This window comes from Xiphias gladius, chromosome 14 (genome assembly GCF_016859285.1).
Source record: "Xiphias gladius isolate SHS-SW01 ecotype Sanya breed wild chromosome 14, ASM1685928v1, whole genome shotgun sequence".
Taxonomy (NCBI): domain Eukaryota; kingdom Metazoa; phylum Chordata; class Actinopteri; order Istiophoriformes; family Xiphiidae; genus Xiphias; species Xiphias gladius.
This window is the reverse complement of record NC_053413.1, coordinates 2,476,830-2,492,500: the sequence shown is the minus strand read 5'-3', so window position 1 is coordinate 2,492,500 and position 15,671 is coordinate 2,476,830. Positions and strand designations below refer to the sequence as shown.

Below are 15,671 nucleotides of genomic sequence, written 5' to 3'. Positions count from 1 at the left end.
ATTTTTGCCCATTTTTCCTTGAATAAGAGTTCTGTGAGAGGTAGTCTACCTCACCTCTTGAGGTAGTCTATTGTGGATTTTGATGTGTGTTATCATGTCACTATCCTGTTATAGAACCCATCCTCTTTTCATCTTCATCTTTTTTACAGACTGTGATGTTTGCGCCCAGAATATGCTGGTATGTAATTGAATCCATTCTACCAGTGAAATATTCCCCCTTGCTACTAGCTGCAACACAAGTTTCCAGATGTGGTAAACACGCAAGGTGGAAAGTGGGACAGAAGACAGCTCTTAAAACCAGCGCAGTTTTGCAGTATTATGATCTAGAAAATGAAAATAAGGTTGTATGAAGGCTGTGTCAGAATAAACTGGTGTATAACCACTCGACTGTAGCATTGCGTAACCACATTCAGTTGTTTGATTTTTTCCAATTAAAATAATACCGTGGTTTTAGACCAGTAATTTTACTTTTTAACAAGTAACAGCACCTCAGCTTCAGTAGTATACATTTTCCAGACAGCATAGGATGCTGCTGTGTTCTTTACACCAGGTGACACTCTTCCAAATACTAGCAGCTTCCATACTGAGTGAGTATATAAAATGCAGTCAAGAAAGTGAATTACTGTAAGAATAACAGAATCTCCTCAACTCTGACAGCCTGGTGGAAAACAATAAAATCCCTAAATCATCACTAGCACCAGGTATATACACCCTAATTTAGCAAAATCTGGACAGCTGCACAACACCCCTTTCTACTTTCCATCATGGAAACAAAAGAGAATCACTCATCTCCATCACCTATTCCAAAACAACAGATTCATATCATGCAATACACTAATCCAGAAGTGAAGGGTTGGGAGAGACCAGCTCCTCCACTACCAACATTTAAAATCCACAATTAAATCCAAATTTAAAATAACCAATAACACACAGCCTTCTAAGTTAAATGACAAGAGCATGAAAATCACAAACTCAAAAAAAAAAAAAATAATCTCAAAACTTTAGAAACTTATATCTGTCGGATACCTCCATAACACTCCCAACTACAAAATGGGAAAATGACTTTACTCTCTCCCAGCCCTGAATTCTGGATACAAATCTGTAAAAACATCTTCTCTATGACCACTAACACAAATTTGCAACTTATACAATATAAAATTATCCACAGAACCCACATCACCCAAGGTAAAATGTTTAAAATGGGTATGGCTGACACAGGCACATGTTCACAATGCATTTTGGGTAGTGCAGACAATTATTTTCATGCCACTTTGGCCTACCAACCAGTTCACTCCCTTTGGATAGCAGTTACTGAGAAACTCTCTACACTCTCCACTAGCTGCAGAATCCCTTTGTCCCCATCACTGCCTGCTGGGAGGTATTACACAAGTTGCCCTCCCAACTAAACAACGCTAAGAAAAGAATCTTTCTAAACTGGAAATCTAGAAAATGTGCTTTGGGTCATTGCCCTGCCGAAAGACCCAAGACCTTTGCCTCAAACCTAGTTATTTCAAGCTTGGTAACACATTTCAATTTTAAATGCCTTGGTAACCTTCTGATTTCATCATTCCTTTGATAAATTCAATGCCTCCAGTTCCAGAGGCAGCAAAGCAGCCCCAGAGCATAATAGAACCTCCACCATGTTTTATTGTAGGTAGGATGTCCTTTTCCTTATGGGCTTCATTGCATCGCCTATAAACAAACTGATGCAAAATGTTTCATCTGTCCACAGAACATTATCCCAGAAAGATTGTGGCCTATCTGTGAAACTCCAGATTGCCCCAGGTCAGTCTGAAACTCTTTAGATGTCTTGCATGGTGTTTTTTTCCACAATCCGCATCAACCCCCGCAGACTTCTTTCATTGAGTTTCTTCTTAGCACCATGTCCCGGAAGCATCTTCACAGTTTTATGACTGTGAAACTTCTTGATACCATTACCATAACTATCAGGGATTTCAACATCTCTGACAACTGCCTTGTGGGCTTTGGAATTGTAATGTTTTTTGATAATAGCATTTCTGATGCTCTCAGACAGCTCTCTTGTAATCGCAATTGTGAAAAAGAAACTGTAAACAATCAGCCCCATTTTATGCAGTGAAACCATCATTCATTGATCAATTAAGGTCATGTAGCACTGAAAATTAAGAAAGGTGAGTCTTATGTTTTTTATTGTCTTCAAGGAACTAATTTAAATTCATCAAAAGGGTGCCAATAACTGTGTTGTGTAAATTGTAATTTTTTTTCATTTTTCACCTGAAATACATTCTTAAATCTTTTAAACTCAAAACAGAACTCACCCAAAGCCATGTACTTGATCACAGGTTCCAGCTATGATTACCATCTCTCAAATATCACAATACACCTAACCATGCGAACAGGCATATTCAAAAACACACGCACAATAGACAAACTTTTTTTTTTCTCTCCTCTGTTATTGTTTCTTTCTTATCCTCTTTCTCCTCCTCTCTTACCCCACTACTGCCTACAACACTTGCTATTTAAGACTGGCGTAATTACTATTATTAAATATCAATATAATTTCCCACTCTTTTTATCTTTGACAAACTCACATTTACTTTGTATTTTTATTGTTATATTTATATTACTCGGTTTTTTTGTTTTTTTTCCATCTGTCATGTTATTTCAATCTGTATTGATTAGTACTAGCCCTGTGTGTGCGCACACGTATGTATACATTTGAAGTGTTTATTTGTGTGTGTGTAAAGCATATATGTGTATGTGGGTCTGCGTATATTTGCTTCTTAGGGAGAGAGAAGGGGAAAAGCAAGATGAGGGGAAAAACACATACACTCTCACCCATTTGTTTATTTAATTTTTTCTTCTTTCATTTTTGACAACTATGCATGTTTGGTGTGGCATGGTTGCCAGTGTCCACCACAGGTTGGTCGTGAGTGCTTACTGGGGAGTTGAAGGAAATGACAGGCAGACAAATGCCCAAAGGGGGAAAGATAGAGGAAGAAAAAAAAGTTTAAAGACATAAAGACCCCACAAACAATTAACTCCCTCCCTGAGGGTCTGGGGGCAGTTCGGAGGCCTGTACTACAAAGCAGGATTTGTGGTTACCGAGTTAACTTCAGCTGTATTAAAGCATCGCCTACTGACCAATCAATTCTCTTGGAAAATGGCATCACTATTGGTTGAAGATCCCCTGGAGCCTGGTAAGCGGATAATGAGAGGGTCTCCTAGGAAGGCAAGAGTGTTCAGAGACCACCAGAGCCCTTTGGCTTTCCCGGACTATTTTTTTTTATGAGCGACACTCATTATTGCGGAGGGCCAGCTCCTCAGCAGCAGTGTACTCCTGTGTAGTAAGGCCTCCTCCTGTCTTGTTCATTTCATTTTTTGGCAGAAATGCAAAAGCAGGGCCAGCCCTATAAATGTGAATGTCCATGACTGAGTGAACGAGTGAGTGAGTGATAAAGTTACACCACTAGTCAGCTGCAAGGCGCCTGACTAAGTGTCGGAGTTTCCCCACTGGCCGTTGCTCTTTCAAAATAAATTGGTGCAAGTTTCTATTTCATCATCAGGGGTGTGTTTACAGGCACATATACACACACACACACAGAGACACAATTACACGTACACATACACACACACAATTACACACACACACATAAAATTACACACACACACACCCTTCAGAAAACAATCACAAGTTATAGGTGTCAGTGCCAATTATGAAACAGTTTAGCTTGTGGTTTAGTAATGCATCAGTTCTGAGAAAATAGATTATTACCAGCAAAAGAAAATACAGCAACTGCCTGCTCCTAAATTTCTTTCTTTGATTTTATTATTTTCACTTTTTGAGTAGATACACAATAAAAAGTCAGACTGGTAAATTCAGATTTTCAAATGAAGGAGTTTTCATCCAATTTTGGACAGAATACAGGATAGAAACTATCTTGTTGAACAAAAATATACATTCTGAATCAAATGCTGTGTCGGTTTTTAAGAAGTGTCTTTTCAACTCTGTAGATAGAACTCTCTATATAGGTTCAGATAGAATACTGTATGGTTTAAAGATTATTCAGGTCAAGACAATGACAAGAAAATTACCTTGTATTCTTTATATTAATATGGACCAGCAGTGTGACCAAAGTAATTTTTTTAGTATTAACATTAAACAACAGTGACACCATATATGCTCTGGAGTTGCTACTAGTTTATCTGTAAATATGCTGCATTTATGTCATATGGGGAAAATGGTAACTAAGAGGTTTCTACATGAAAAAAAAGTTTACTTCAAGTTTCAGTTGGAAAATATAACTGAAAATACTACAAATGTAAGCTCTTAGTACAACATGTGAACTCAGGCTTTGTAGATAAAGGCCACAAGATTTAAGAAAGACATAAGCCGTTTTGTGGAGATAAATTTTGGACAAAATGTTTGGACATGACTAACTACTCACTTTACCATCAGTCTGAAACTAGCACTGATTGTTATGTTGCAAAACATGAACTCAAACAATGTATTCCTAAAAGGTGTTAAACAGAAGTAACAAAGGCAAAATAACGTGTATCAAGAAGAAATTTAAAATATTTTTGAACACAGTTTTTCCCACTATACATAAATGCAGCATGGAACCACTCTGATCATGGGAAGTGATGTCAGAGGTCATTGAGTATTTTGGGACTGAGCTGCAGTTGTGTATCAGTGACCTGCCTCTTCAGTAAAACTTCAGGACGGGGAATTTTGCTACTCTCTCAGCTACAATGATATCAGGGGATAGGTTGACTGCTATGCTAGGGTCTTCTAGAGGTCATAGAGGACTTCCAGCACAGTGGCAAGAGACCAAGCCTGGGTCTCACAGCTGAATGGGCAGTACTGGCCATTCTCATTGGTCAGCTCTGGCAGACCCTTCCATGGAGACCTGAGAAAGCAGAGAAGGGATTGAGAGACATGATAGACAAAAAATATACAAAGCACCAAAATACAGGGAGGGGGGGGTAATCAAATGACAGTCCTACTTCTCCAGGTGGGTGTAATGTCGTGACAGAACATTTTTAACCAAGGTGACTGTTTTGGCGTAGGTTTCCTCTCCCAGCTTCTTGGCAAAGTAGAGTTTAGCACGCAGGAAGTAGCCTACTGGCCACAGCCACTCCTACACACACAAATACACAGACACACAGATTAACAGAGAGACAGAATTAGTAACAGTATGTGTATGTACCATCAATGTGTGTTAAAATGAAGCAGGAAGCAGCAAATGGGAACCATCATGCCAATACTATTTTCCTCTCCATTTGATTTGCATTTGGGCAATTTTTTTTTCAAACTAACATTTATGGTCAAGTGAGAATACTGAGCATTGGTCAAAAAATTTTATTTTGAAAATAAACTATTTTCCATACAGAAACAGTGGAAGAATCAACCTCCCAAATGGGTCAGCAGATTAACTCTGGAGGGGAGACATTCAGTGCAGAGATGTCCTCCAAAATCATTAAACATGTGACACTGCAGCTCTATAACCAGGAATGCTTTACTTATTAAACTGCACTAACACACTACCAACAGTAGAGGCTGGTCTGACTGACCGGTCCTTGGTGGTAGTTGAAACCCTTTGCTAGGTTGTAGTTGTCGTTGTCCAGTGCATTGTCATAGACACCACAGTACACCATATCACTAGCACAACAGAAAACAGTACTTTGTCAGTATATACAACAGACAGGTTATCAAATATGATCAACAATCACCACTGCCATGACAAATAAAAAGACACAACTACTTCTTTTGCAACTTCTACTACACTAACTACTATTAAACCCGTCATGAAAACGTTTATTTTAAGTTGTAAAACATGGTTTAATTTACAAGAAAGGATACATACAGTAGATTGCCCACATGTTTAAAAATGTCTTTTATGTGTGTGTTTATTGAAGTGTATGAAGATGTAATACTCAGGGTCAAGTGTCTTCATTCCCAGTTGTCCCAGTAGTTTCTTCTCAGCCACCTCCAGAGCATTCCAGGCTCTCTCCACTGTGAACAGCTCTGGAGCCTTTAGAAAAACAGAGCAAATCACAGCTCAGACATCTAGTCACTCCACATATCAAGATCCAGTCACTTAACCAGTAAAATAAAATTCTTATTTATTACCTGATATCTATTCAGACTGTATTAAAGGGGCTACATGTACATTTTGCTATCACTACATAGCCAATGTTAGACTTAACAGCTGTTTACTTAACAGTCTAGAAGAAACGCTGCAAGTCTGGCATCAAGCGTCCTTCCTATACTTGCCAAGAGCTGTCTCCAGTGGTGGAAAGCAACGCTAATGTTAACTCTTGTTTTGCCTCTATTTCTATAACTTCTTTTCTTCTACCGAAGTTAGCATGTTAACCAGCTAGCCCAGGCCCAGCCAGCCCATCTCGTCACTTTCCGATAGTGGTCACTGTAAATTAGAGGATGAAGTAGTAGTGCTGTCCAGAGGGCATCTTCTTTGTAAGTAAACAGCAGTTAATGGTCACATTGACCATGTAGCGATAGCAAAAACTTATATATAGCACATTTGAAGACCAAAGTGATCTGGAGTGGGTTTTTGCCTACCACCACCATGGCGATAGTGAAGTTGGGTCTCAGTTGATAGTCACACCATGGGCTGGAGGCCCCATAGCTGTCTTTATAGATGCCCTTTTTATGCACCAGATCAGGGTGTTTCTCGTTGGGGTCCTTTCGATCCCCAGACACCCAGAAACCTGCTTCAAAGGACTGCTGGAGCTGCTGGTTCCACTGGGAGTATGAGATAAACAATTCTTTACCTGGAACATGGTGGAAACAGCTGCTATAATTCAGAATGAAAATATTGGTAATCTCAATTTTTGTTATTGTGTGTGTGTGTGTGTGTGTGTGTGTGTGTGTGTGTGTGTGTGTGTGTAATACCGTCTTTGTGTACTTTAGCCCCATCATAAGGGAACAGTCTTTTGGCATGGAGCTCCACAACCCAGCGGACAGCTGACTTACTGAGACCAACTATCTCCACAGCTGCTCCATCCCTGGACAGAGGAAGTCATAGAGAAAACAAATTAGGTTGCAACTAACTATTATTACCTCCACCAAGGAGGTTATGTTTTCACCCATGTCTGTTTGTTTGTTTTTCAGCAGGATTATGCAAAAAATACTGAATTGCACCAAACTCGGTGGAGGGATGGGGCATGGGCAAGGGAGGAACCCATTAAATTTGGGTGCGGATCCGGTTGAAGGGGAAAATCCAGGAATTTTGTCACACTTTCCTTAACATTGCAAGATAGGGCATCTTTAAAAAAAATTTTCAATCTCAGTTTTTCTATTATTTGTGCTAGACAGACATGTAGGACTGTTTGGCCTTGATGGAGGTATGCGCTCTACTGAGTGCCATTCTAGTTACCTTCACAAAGGAGGTTATGTTTTCACCCGTGTCTGTTGATTTGTTTGTTGGAGTATTTGTTGGTTTATTTGTCAGCTGGATTACGCAAAAAAGTACTGAACGCATTTGCACTGATTGGTGGAGGGGTGGGCATGGGCCAGGGAAGAGCCCATGAAATTTTGGTTTGGATCCGGTTAAAGGGACAGATCCAGGAAATTAAAAAAAAAAAAAAAAAAAAAAAAAGTTTTTTCACTTTCACTTTCACTTTCCTTAACATTGCGAGTTTTTTCGACATTTACATCAATGTTTGGCCTTGGCGGAGGTACTCACTCTACTGAGTGCCATTCTAATTTAATTATGTTTTCATTTATTTGAAATATTAAAGGTAGGCAAGTTAAGAAAGTTGAATTTAGTCTATAAAACGTCAGAAAAAAGTGAAAAATGCCATGATAACATGTATCAATCATTTCAGAACTAAATTAAATTCAGAGTAAAAATCTGATGCAACATGAAATGAGAGATTATTGCTTCTATCCGGCTTTCCTAAAAAACTACATGGAACTGTTTGTGAAGAGTATCTGACAGCTTTTAAAAAAAAGGGTGAGAGGTAACGTATATGATGGGTTTGAGTGTTACCTTGGAGTAGCAGGCATGCCTTTGTTCCTTGCTCTCTCACTCTCTCCCATTTTGTCCATCCATGTGCCACAGTTAAAGCGGTTCCCTCCACTGACAAAGCCTGTGGCTGGATCCACCTTAGCAACCACGTTGAACCCTGAAAAAGAGGGTCAAAGCTAAGAACTACCAGAGTTGGTATTTAAGGATAGTGTGAAAAGCTGTTGGTGTGAAATAGTAAGTCTCCCCACTGCCATTTACAAAAGGGCTCTATGTAGTACCAGAAAAGGATTTCTGATGTTTGTTGATGCTGTAAAACTTACTTTATATAAGAAAATAATCAAACCAAAAGAGATTATTGAAAGAGGACAGGAACACTACCTTATGAGTTAAGGCTAAACCTCCACCTTGTCCATTATTTTCTTTTACTGGGAGATATTTGCTTGCATTATTCTATTATACAGTACTCTACATGTAGTCTGTCATCAGCACAAACCCTATCTTACCTTCATCTCTCATATTCATGTCTATCTTTGGTCCAGCATTTCTTTCTCTATAGGAAATTCCCTCTAGGTGCCGCTGCAGAGCCTCCTGGATTACATCATATAGAGGCTGCTCCTACACACTCACACACACACACACACACACACAGACAAATATACATTAATAGTGAGGACACTCATTTACATAATGCATTCCCTAACCCCTTACTCTAACCTTAACCATCACAAATAAATGCTTAACCCCAACCCTTACCCTAACCCTAATTCTAACCGGACCCTTAAAACCAAGTCTTAACCCTGAAACAGCCCTTTGAAGTTGTGACGACCAGCCAAAATGTCCTCACAATGCCAAAATGTCCTCTCAACAATGGTTTCAAACCAAAATGTGTCCACACAACCATAGAAAGACAGACACAGACACACACAGACAGACACACACACACACACACACACACGTAAAATTTATTACGGATTTGATTACACATATTTGAGCATGTGTGGGTGAAAATGTTGGTGACTGCTATTATTAGTATCAAAAAATTTGTAACTATCCAAATTTGTATCTGTGTCTGTGTGTGTGTGTGTGTGTGTGTGTGTGTGTGTGTGTGTGTGTGTGTGTGTGTGTGTGTGTACATACCACCTCTCCAGGTTTGCAGGGTTCACAGTCATCAGTAGGGTATATTCGTGTAACTGGGCAGCGGAGGATTTCATGTCCTTGGGGAACATGGGTAGCGTAGTCCTGAATGAAAGCCCAAAACAAGTGCAGTATATCAATAATACACGGCATCATAAAATGACATTAAATCAAGTAGAAAGACATAACTCTCCTTATCAGTTTCAATAATTATTATATTCATAAACCTCTCAATACAACGTTTCACATTATTACAAATAACTCTTTAGTTAATATATTAATTGATATTGTTAATTAATATACTGAAAAACAGCTAATATGATGAATGGGAAATCAATTCCAGAACAAATGTCCCTCATCAAAAGTCCGTTAACAGTTCAAAACTAAATTTTACAAATTTATGATACTGCTACAATTTTCCTTAATCTCTACCAACCCTGAGAACTTCATATTGATAGAACAAGCCCTTGCATTCACCGAACATTAATCTCAAGGGCTCTGCTAGAGTCCATATTTTTTAATTTTATAATTTTACCACTTAAACATGAGTCGAAACACAAATGAAGTTAAACAAATGTTATTGGAGACCATATTTAGCCATAGAAATCCCTTAAAAGGAAAATTTAGGACATATGTTCTCACTATTTGTTTGGAAACCATTGACTAAAAACTGAGCTTTTGTACCTCGTGCTTGTTTGCTCTACCTTTTATTTATGCTTGTACACACTCAGATTTTGGTGGCCTAACTAGTCTTAAATATGATTCCTCAGATACCAAGGTTGCTGACATGTGAGGAGTGTGGACTGGATGGAGGAAGGAGTAATATTTGTGGGGTTTCTGAGGAAGGAATTAGTGGGAGGTGTACTTTGTTTTAGGTGCATAATGTAATCATTTCAAACTTTCTGACAAAAGGGGCACTAAGGACTAAGGTTTCTTACTTTCACATCCCTTTCTGTTTTACAGTATTTGTGTCTGCCTACCTGGATGCACTGCAGCCACCACCACACAGCATCACGACAGTTGTATCTGGCACACCGACCCTCACCCAACAGGTTTGGGATCAGCCCATGACGCAACGTCCCCGCAAAGGCCAGGATGATATTACTATGGAGACCATGAGACAAAATGGTTAATTTTAGTTTAGTACTGTAGGCTTTTGACAGTTTTTGATAAGCCATCTGAAAAAATAGATTCAGTACTGAGATTCAAAATAAATGCCTCTAGAACAAGCAAAATAAAAACATTTTTAGGCAATTATGTGACAAAATAACTTTTTAATGAAAGCCACAATCACTAATATGCTCAGTGTGTTATCAGAAACAGTTCAGTTCATAAATAAACACATAATTACACACACCGAGCCTCAGTGTGCCTCCCAGTGAGCAGCATCAGCCCTCTGAGAGCGATGAAAGTGTCTCTGCCCCAACAACGGAAAATCCCAGAGGAGAAATGAGGAAGACCTGAAGAAACAATCAGTTAAAACAGCATCTATACCAACTATATTTTTCTATACTGTAAATATTTAATCCCATCTTTTATCTCAATGAATTCTTCAAATCAATACAAGTTTGATACAACAGTTTTTAATTTCAATTTCTTAAATGATTTTTTCACTTCATTTACTCTTAATTGTAACCACAGAAACATCATTAAGTGTCTGGTGCTAGGCTACCTGCAGCCAATGAGACACAGCACTGCTCCTTCTGGGCTGTGACTGGACTGATGCGATAGGGAACGTCCTCTATTTTCGTGGAAAGGGGAGGGAGGGCAGGGAAACGTCCAATTCCACACATCTGAACTGAACCCAGTGCCAGGTGATGAACAAAGCTGGAGCCATTCTGGATGAAACTGTTTGGACAAAGCTAGAACAAATCAGTCCTTAAAAAAAAAAAAAAATCTGTCTCAGATTTGAATTTCAGATAATAACACAATAACACAATAGACATCATTTATCCCACCTTGACATGAGTTTATAAGTTGCTTCCAGGGCTGTGGTGTAGGTTGATACCAGGATGGCGTCAAAGTAACAAGGAATGAGGTAGCGTGGGATGTGTTTCAGGTAGTTAAACATGGCTCCCAACCACTGACCCACCTGCAGACCCATAATAACCAGAACATTGTTTCCAGAAAGACACGTCACTGTTGAGTTTTTTTTTTTTTTAAATGTAAGTTTTCTTTGCTTTGAGCACCACAAAGAAAATTCCATTGGCCTCTATTCTATTGGGCTGTAGACAGAAATCTCAGAGATGGTTATCTCAAAAGTTAAAACCTAAATCTATATGGCTAGATGTCATAGCTAAATAAAAATATATTTTTGTAATGTGGGCAAAGTGGCCGTGTAAGGCTCTAAATTCCTAACCTGTGCCAGTGGTCCCTCCCTGTGTATCAGTCTGTTAGAGACAAAGTCTATCAGCCAGTCTCCTTGTCTGAGGTTAGCACACACAGGATGGCCCAGGTCATTGTTGGGACGGATATCAGCTAACACTGAAATTAGACCTGCAGAGAGACAACAACTACATTTAAACTCCTGTCACAAGCGGTAAGAAATACCACGGTTAATCATCAGTGTGAAAAAACAAAACAAAAAAAAACAAAACAACCTTGGCCTTGACCAAATATTTTGTTTAATGTTCCACACAGAGCGGGTTTCTATTTTGAGTGCAGTAAGTTTGCACAAGTACAGTCTGCCTACATGTTAGAAAGCTTGATTTCTCAACAGGTATTGCTCATTATTTTAAGGTGAACTGTGTGTACTGTATGTGTGTGTTTTTGCAGAAGAGTAAAATCATTCCAGGTACTACTGGATTTTTTATTTTTCTGGTTATAGCATCCTTTTTTGTGATATAATAGCTTTTGCAGTACACTGTACTCTTAGCTGCTGTAGATTCTACTTGTAACTGGTTTCTATCAGTGCAGCTTCATATATTATTCCATGTCTACCTTGTAGTCCAGCATATTTGAGGCTTTCCCATCCTGGGATATTGTAACAGCCTCCACCATCTTCTTGTTCTTCTGAGTCACAGCGAAACAACAGGACATTCATGTCTGCTAATGTGAGCTTGGACATCAGCCTGTGAAACACACACAATTTTAAGATAAAAAGTTCACATTTGCAGCTTTACCAGATGAAATACTCTGCATTGGTGCTGCATTTTCCTTATTCCACGCTGTCTGTATATTCTGTATCTTCTGAGATTTTCTGTACATACATAAGATTGCTTTTTTTTTATGCGGCACCATCCCATCAAATGGAAAGCTACTCGATATTTTGTGTATAATTTCGTACACATTTACCCCAAATTACCATTTAATCAAATGGAAAGCTACTTGATGTTTTGTGTATAACTTAATACACATTTAACACAAATTTCTTAAAAACTCTTCTAACTTCTCCTTGTTAGGTTTGCAGATCACAAACAGCTTAAAAGAGTTTGGCAATAATTTAGCATTGAACTCCTATAACATTATCAGATTCATGATGGACAGTTTTAAAAAATGGTCAAAATCAATGCAGCACAACCAGAGTTATTGTCTTGTTTATTCCATGCATTCTTCTTCCTTGTCAAACCTAACAATAACTAAGAGTTTAGTCAGAAATTTGGGTTTGGCATAGTAATAGCAGCTAATGTAGACTAATGAGCCACTAACCTCAAACAGAGATGAGCAGTGGGCTACAGATGTCTGGTAAGCTCACTTCTTTCGAACTCCACATCCCCAGATTTTCTTTCATTTTCAGACTTTCATTTCAGACAAGTGTACTCACTGTGCCAAAGGCTTCTGCATTGCTTCTGGTGGGTTTTCATCTGCTACGCTGCCTTTCCTGTACTTTGGGCTGAACTGGGAGAGATAATACCTCAGCACCCCCACCAACTTCTGGGCCTTAGGGTCCAAACTAACCCTATGAGGAGGACAGAGAGGGACAAAAAACTGACTAACAACTGATCAGAATGTACAATACCAATAAATTTACTTTTGATAAACCATAGATGGAAAGATGCTACAAATTATACTGACTTCACTTTTATGTTGCAGTTTTGTGTAGGGGTGTGTGTGTTTTACCTGAAGGCGATAATGCTGCCAGGTGTCAACTTCTGAAAGGTGATTTCCTGCACAAACTCTGATCGACCTTTAGATATCACCCCAACTTGCTTCACCACAGTACTCTCCTGTAACTATATATATACACACACATTATAATTATTTTATTGATATGTTCATTCATTTTAATAATACACAGGATTACAGGGATCCTAAACATGAATGGTGATAGTGATATTTACTGGTATATGCTCTTTTATTTCCACAGTGTATTCTGGCATGCCATTGATGTAGTTGTCATCTTTCTTATAGCTCCCAGCATGTCTTTCCACTGTCCTTGCCTCCAACACCACTTCCTCAATTTTCCCTGCAAAGAGGAAGACAGAGAGAGGGACAGAAATATTTTCAGCATTGGGATAACTTTGTTGGGAAACCTGGTTATCACCCAACCTGCTTATGTCTTGCAAAATGAATAATTGACAGTCTAAGAAAGTGCCAGAAACATATGAGTACTACAAAGATAATGCTATTAAAATACTTAGAAATACATGTTTGTTGTCTAACATAAATGTGATAATGTTACTATTATTGTATTTAGTTTTATTAGTATTATTATTCATCCTATTATTATAATTATTAGTTTTATTACCAGTCTCATTATTGTTACACATCTTTGTGTTATACATCTACTGTGCTATCCCCCCCCCCCCCCCCTTCAACCCAGCCGGTTGGGACAGATGGCCACACAACATGAGCTGGGTTTCTGTTCAAGGCTTCTACCTATTAAAAGGGAGTTTTTCCTTGCTCCTCGGGGAATGTTGGGTCTCTGTAAATATAACTATAAAGAGTATGGTCTAGAAGTGCTCTACATGAAAAGTGCCCTGAGATAACCTCTGATATGATTCGGCGCTATATAAATAAAACTGAACTGAATTGAACTGAATTATCATCATACCAGGTATGAACATGGGTGGGACGTCGGTGTTGTACTGGTGGGTTTTGGGGTTCCAGAAGGCTGTCCTGCACACCGCCACCACAGACTGGTGGGTGCTGGGACAGTGACGAGTAACTGCAACAATGTCTGCATCAACCTGGTCTACATACACCTGATGAGGAAGATGTTTAGAGATTAAACTTGGACAAAATGTTCACTGATAAGTAATCTCTAGGAAATGTGCAGAAACATAACAATTAGCATGCAGAACCAAAGATGGAGATATCAACTTTATGACAATGTTACTCTCTGTCTTATAATAAAAACCTTAAACAGAAAGTGGAATGACATGTTACCCAATTTAGTTTGAGCTGATGTTTTGTTTGTTTGTGTACATTCAGTACACTGTAGTTCTGTACCTGTATGAATCCCTGGACAGCCAGCTCCTGGTGCAGCTTATTGAGTGCCAGCTTCCCAGCTATGATGCCAGTCTGAAATCCAGCCTCACCAGTGGAGGAGGGGGGTGCCGAGGTGTTCCACTTGGGGTAAAGACGCTCTTCCTTCACCACAGAGATCTATACACACACAAAAACACATACACACACAAAGCGCTGGAAAGATTGTCTGTTAATCTACTAATTCTACTCTTTAAGTTCCTGTAGCTAAGTAAGCAGTTGAGCAGGTTTGTGTTATATCTTGTACTAGGTATGTAGATTAGAGCTGCAATGATTAATGAATTTATCAGTAAGTCAAATAGAAAATAAATCAGTAACAATTATAATAATCGAATAGTTGTATAAGTCATTTTAGCTCCACGTTTTGTGATTCCCAACTATCTAAACTTAAGGTCTATTTAAAGCTTTTTTTCTAGAGCTTTGAATCAAATCTCATAGTCTTCCTCAGTTTGGACTGAGTTTGCTCAAACTGTTGAACTTAATTTAACATATATCATTTACACAAAATGATTAATGGATTGAGAAAAAAATTTGCAAGTTAATCAATAATGAAAACTAGAACTACCAACTCAACGTTGTATGCCTCTGCCAAGCAGTCAAGTTGCAGTTTAGATGCATGTCTGTCCAGACTCATATACTATATGTAGTGAAGACTTTGGAGGAATCTAATAAAAGGTATTAAGTGCATTTTGTCATAATTAGCGTATGAATTCTTGTTTTATGGCCAAAAACGTGTTTTGTGAGGTCACAGAACTTTGACCTTTGTCCACCAAATTCTAATCAGTTCATCCTTGAGTCCAAGTGAAAGTTTGTGCCAAATCTGAAGAAATTCCCTCAAAGCGTTCTTGAGATATCGTGTTCACAAGAATGGGACACACCGACGTAAGGATAGATAAACCGAAAACATAACGCCTCCCCCCATGGCTGTCGCCAGTGCAGAGGCATAAAAAGTCCAAAGTCTGCTTAAGCTATTCATGTTATTACAATGCAGAAACCGTCTGAAATGTATTGAACTCCAGCTTTTCTCAGGAGTACTGCCTGTTCCACATATTTATGTGATCCTTGCAAACATACTGAAGGTCTTGCCCTTCCTCACCTTTCTGGGTGTTAAAATTAAGTTTGTGCTTTGGTGCCCTG

General features: G+C 38.8%; 1 protein-coding gene across 2 annotated transcripts in view; it reads right to left on the bottom strand.

Moving 5' to 3' along the window:
* Positions 1 to 3,786: 3,786 nt before the first annotated feature.
* The window catches only part of agla (amylo-alpha-1, 6-glucosidase, 4-alpha-glucanotransferase a), a 48,843-nt gene continuing 36,958 nt past the window's right edge, over positions 3,787 to 15,671 (bottom strand). For both annotated transcript variants that reach the window (XM_040142973.1, XM_040142974.1), the window contains exons 16-35: positions 14,499 to 14,654; positions 14,101 to 14,251; positions 13,388 to 13,512; positions 13,167 to 13,279; positions 12,871 to 13,005; positions 12,048 to 12,178; positions 11,467 to 11,603; positions 11,066 to 11,199; positions 10,780 to 10,955; positions 10,465 to 10,567; positions 10,088 to 10,211; positions 9,111 to 9,212; positions 8,477 to 8,588; positions 7,995 to 8,130; positions 6,896 to 7,008; positions 6,563 to 6,774; positions 5,917 to 6,014; positions 5,554 to 5,641; positions 4,987 to 5,120; positions 3,787 to 4,889 (exon numbers count right to left, since the gene is read on the bottom strand). In XM_040142973.1, coding sequence (XP_039998907.1) covers positions 4,772 to 4,889; positions 4,987 to 5,120; positions 5,554 to 5,641; positions 5,917 to 6,014; positions 6,563 to 6,774; positions 6,896 to 7,008; positions 7,995 to 8,130; positions 8,477 to 8,588; positions 9,111 to 9,212; positions 10,088 to 10,211; positions 10,465 to 10,567; positions 10,780 to 10,955; positions 11,066 to 11,199; positions 11,467 to 11,603; positions 12,048 to 12,178; positions 12,871 to 13,005; positions 13,167 to 13,279; positions 13,388 to 13,512; positions 14,101 to 14,251; positions 14,499 to 14,654 — 2,598 coding nt within the window. In that variant the 3' untranslated portion in view covers positions 3,787 to 4,771. The remainder of the gene's footprint in view (positions 4,890 to 4,986; positions 5,121 to 5,553; positions 5,642 to 5,916; positions 6,015 to 6,562; positions 6,775 to 6,895; positions 7,009 to 7,994; positions 8,131 to 8,476; positions 8,589 to 9,110; positions 9,213 to 10,087; positions 10,212 to 10,464; positions 10,568 to 10,779; positions 10,956 to 11,065; positions 11,200 to 11,466; positions 11,604 to 12,047; positions 12,179 to 12,870; positions 13,006 to 13,166; positions 13,280 to 13,387; positions 13,513 to 14,100; positions 14,252 to 14,498; positions 14,655 to 15,671) is intronic.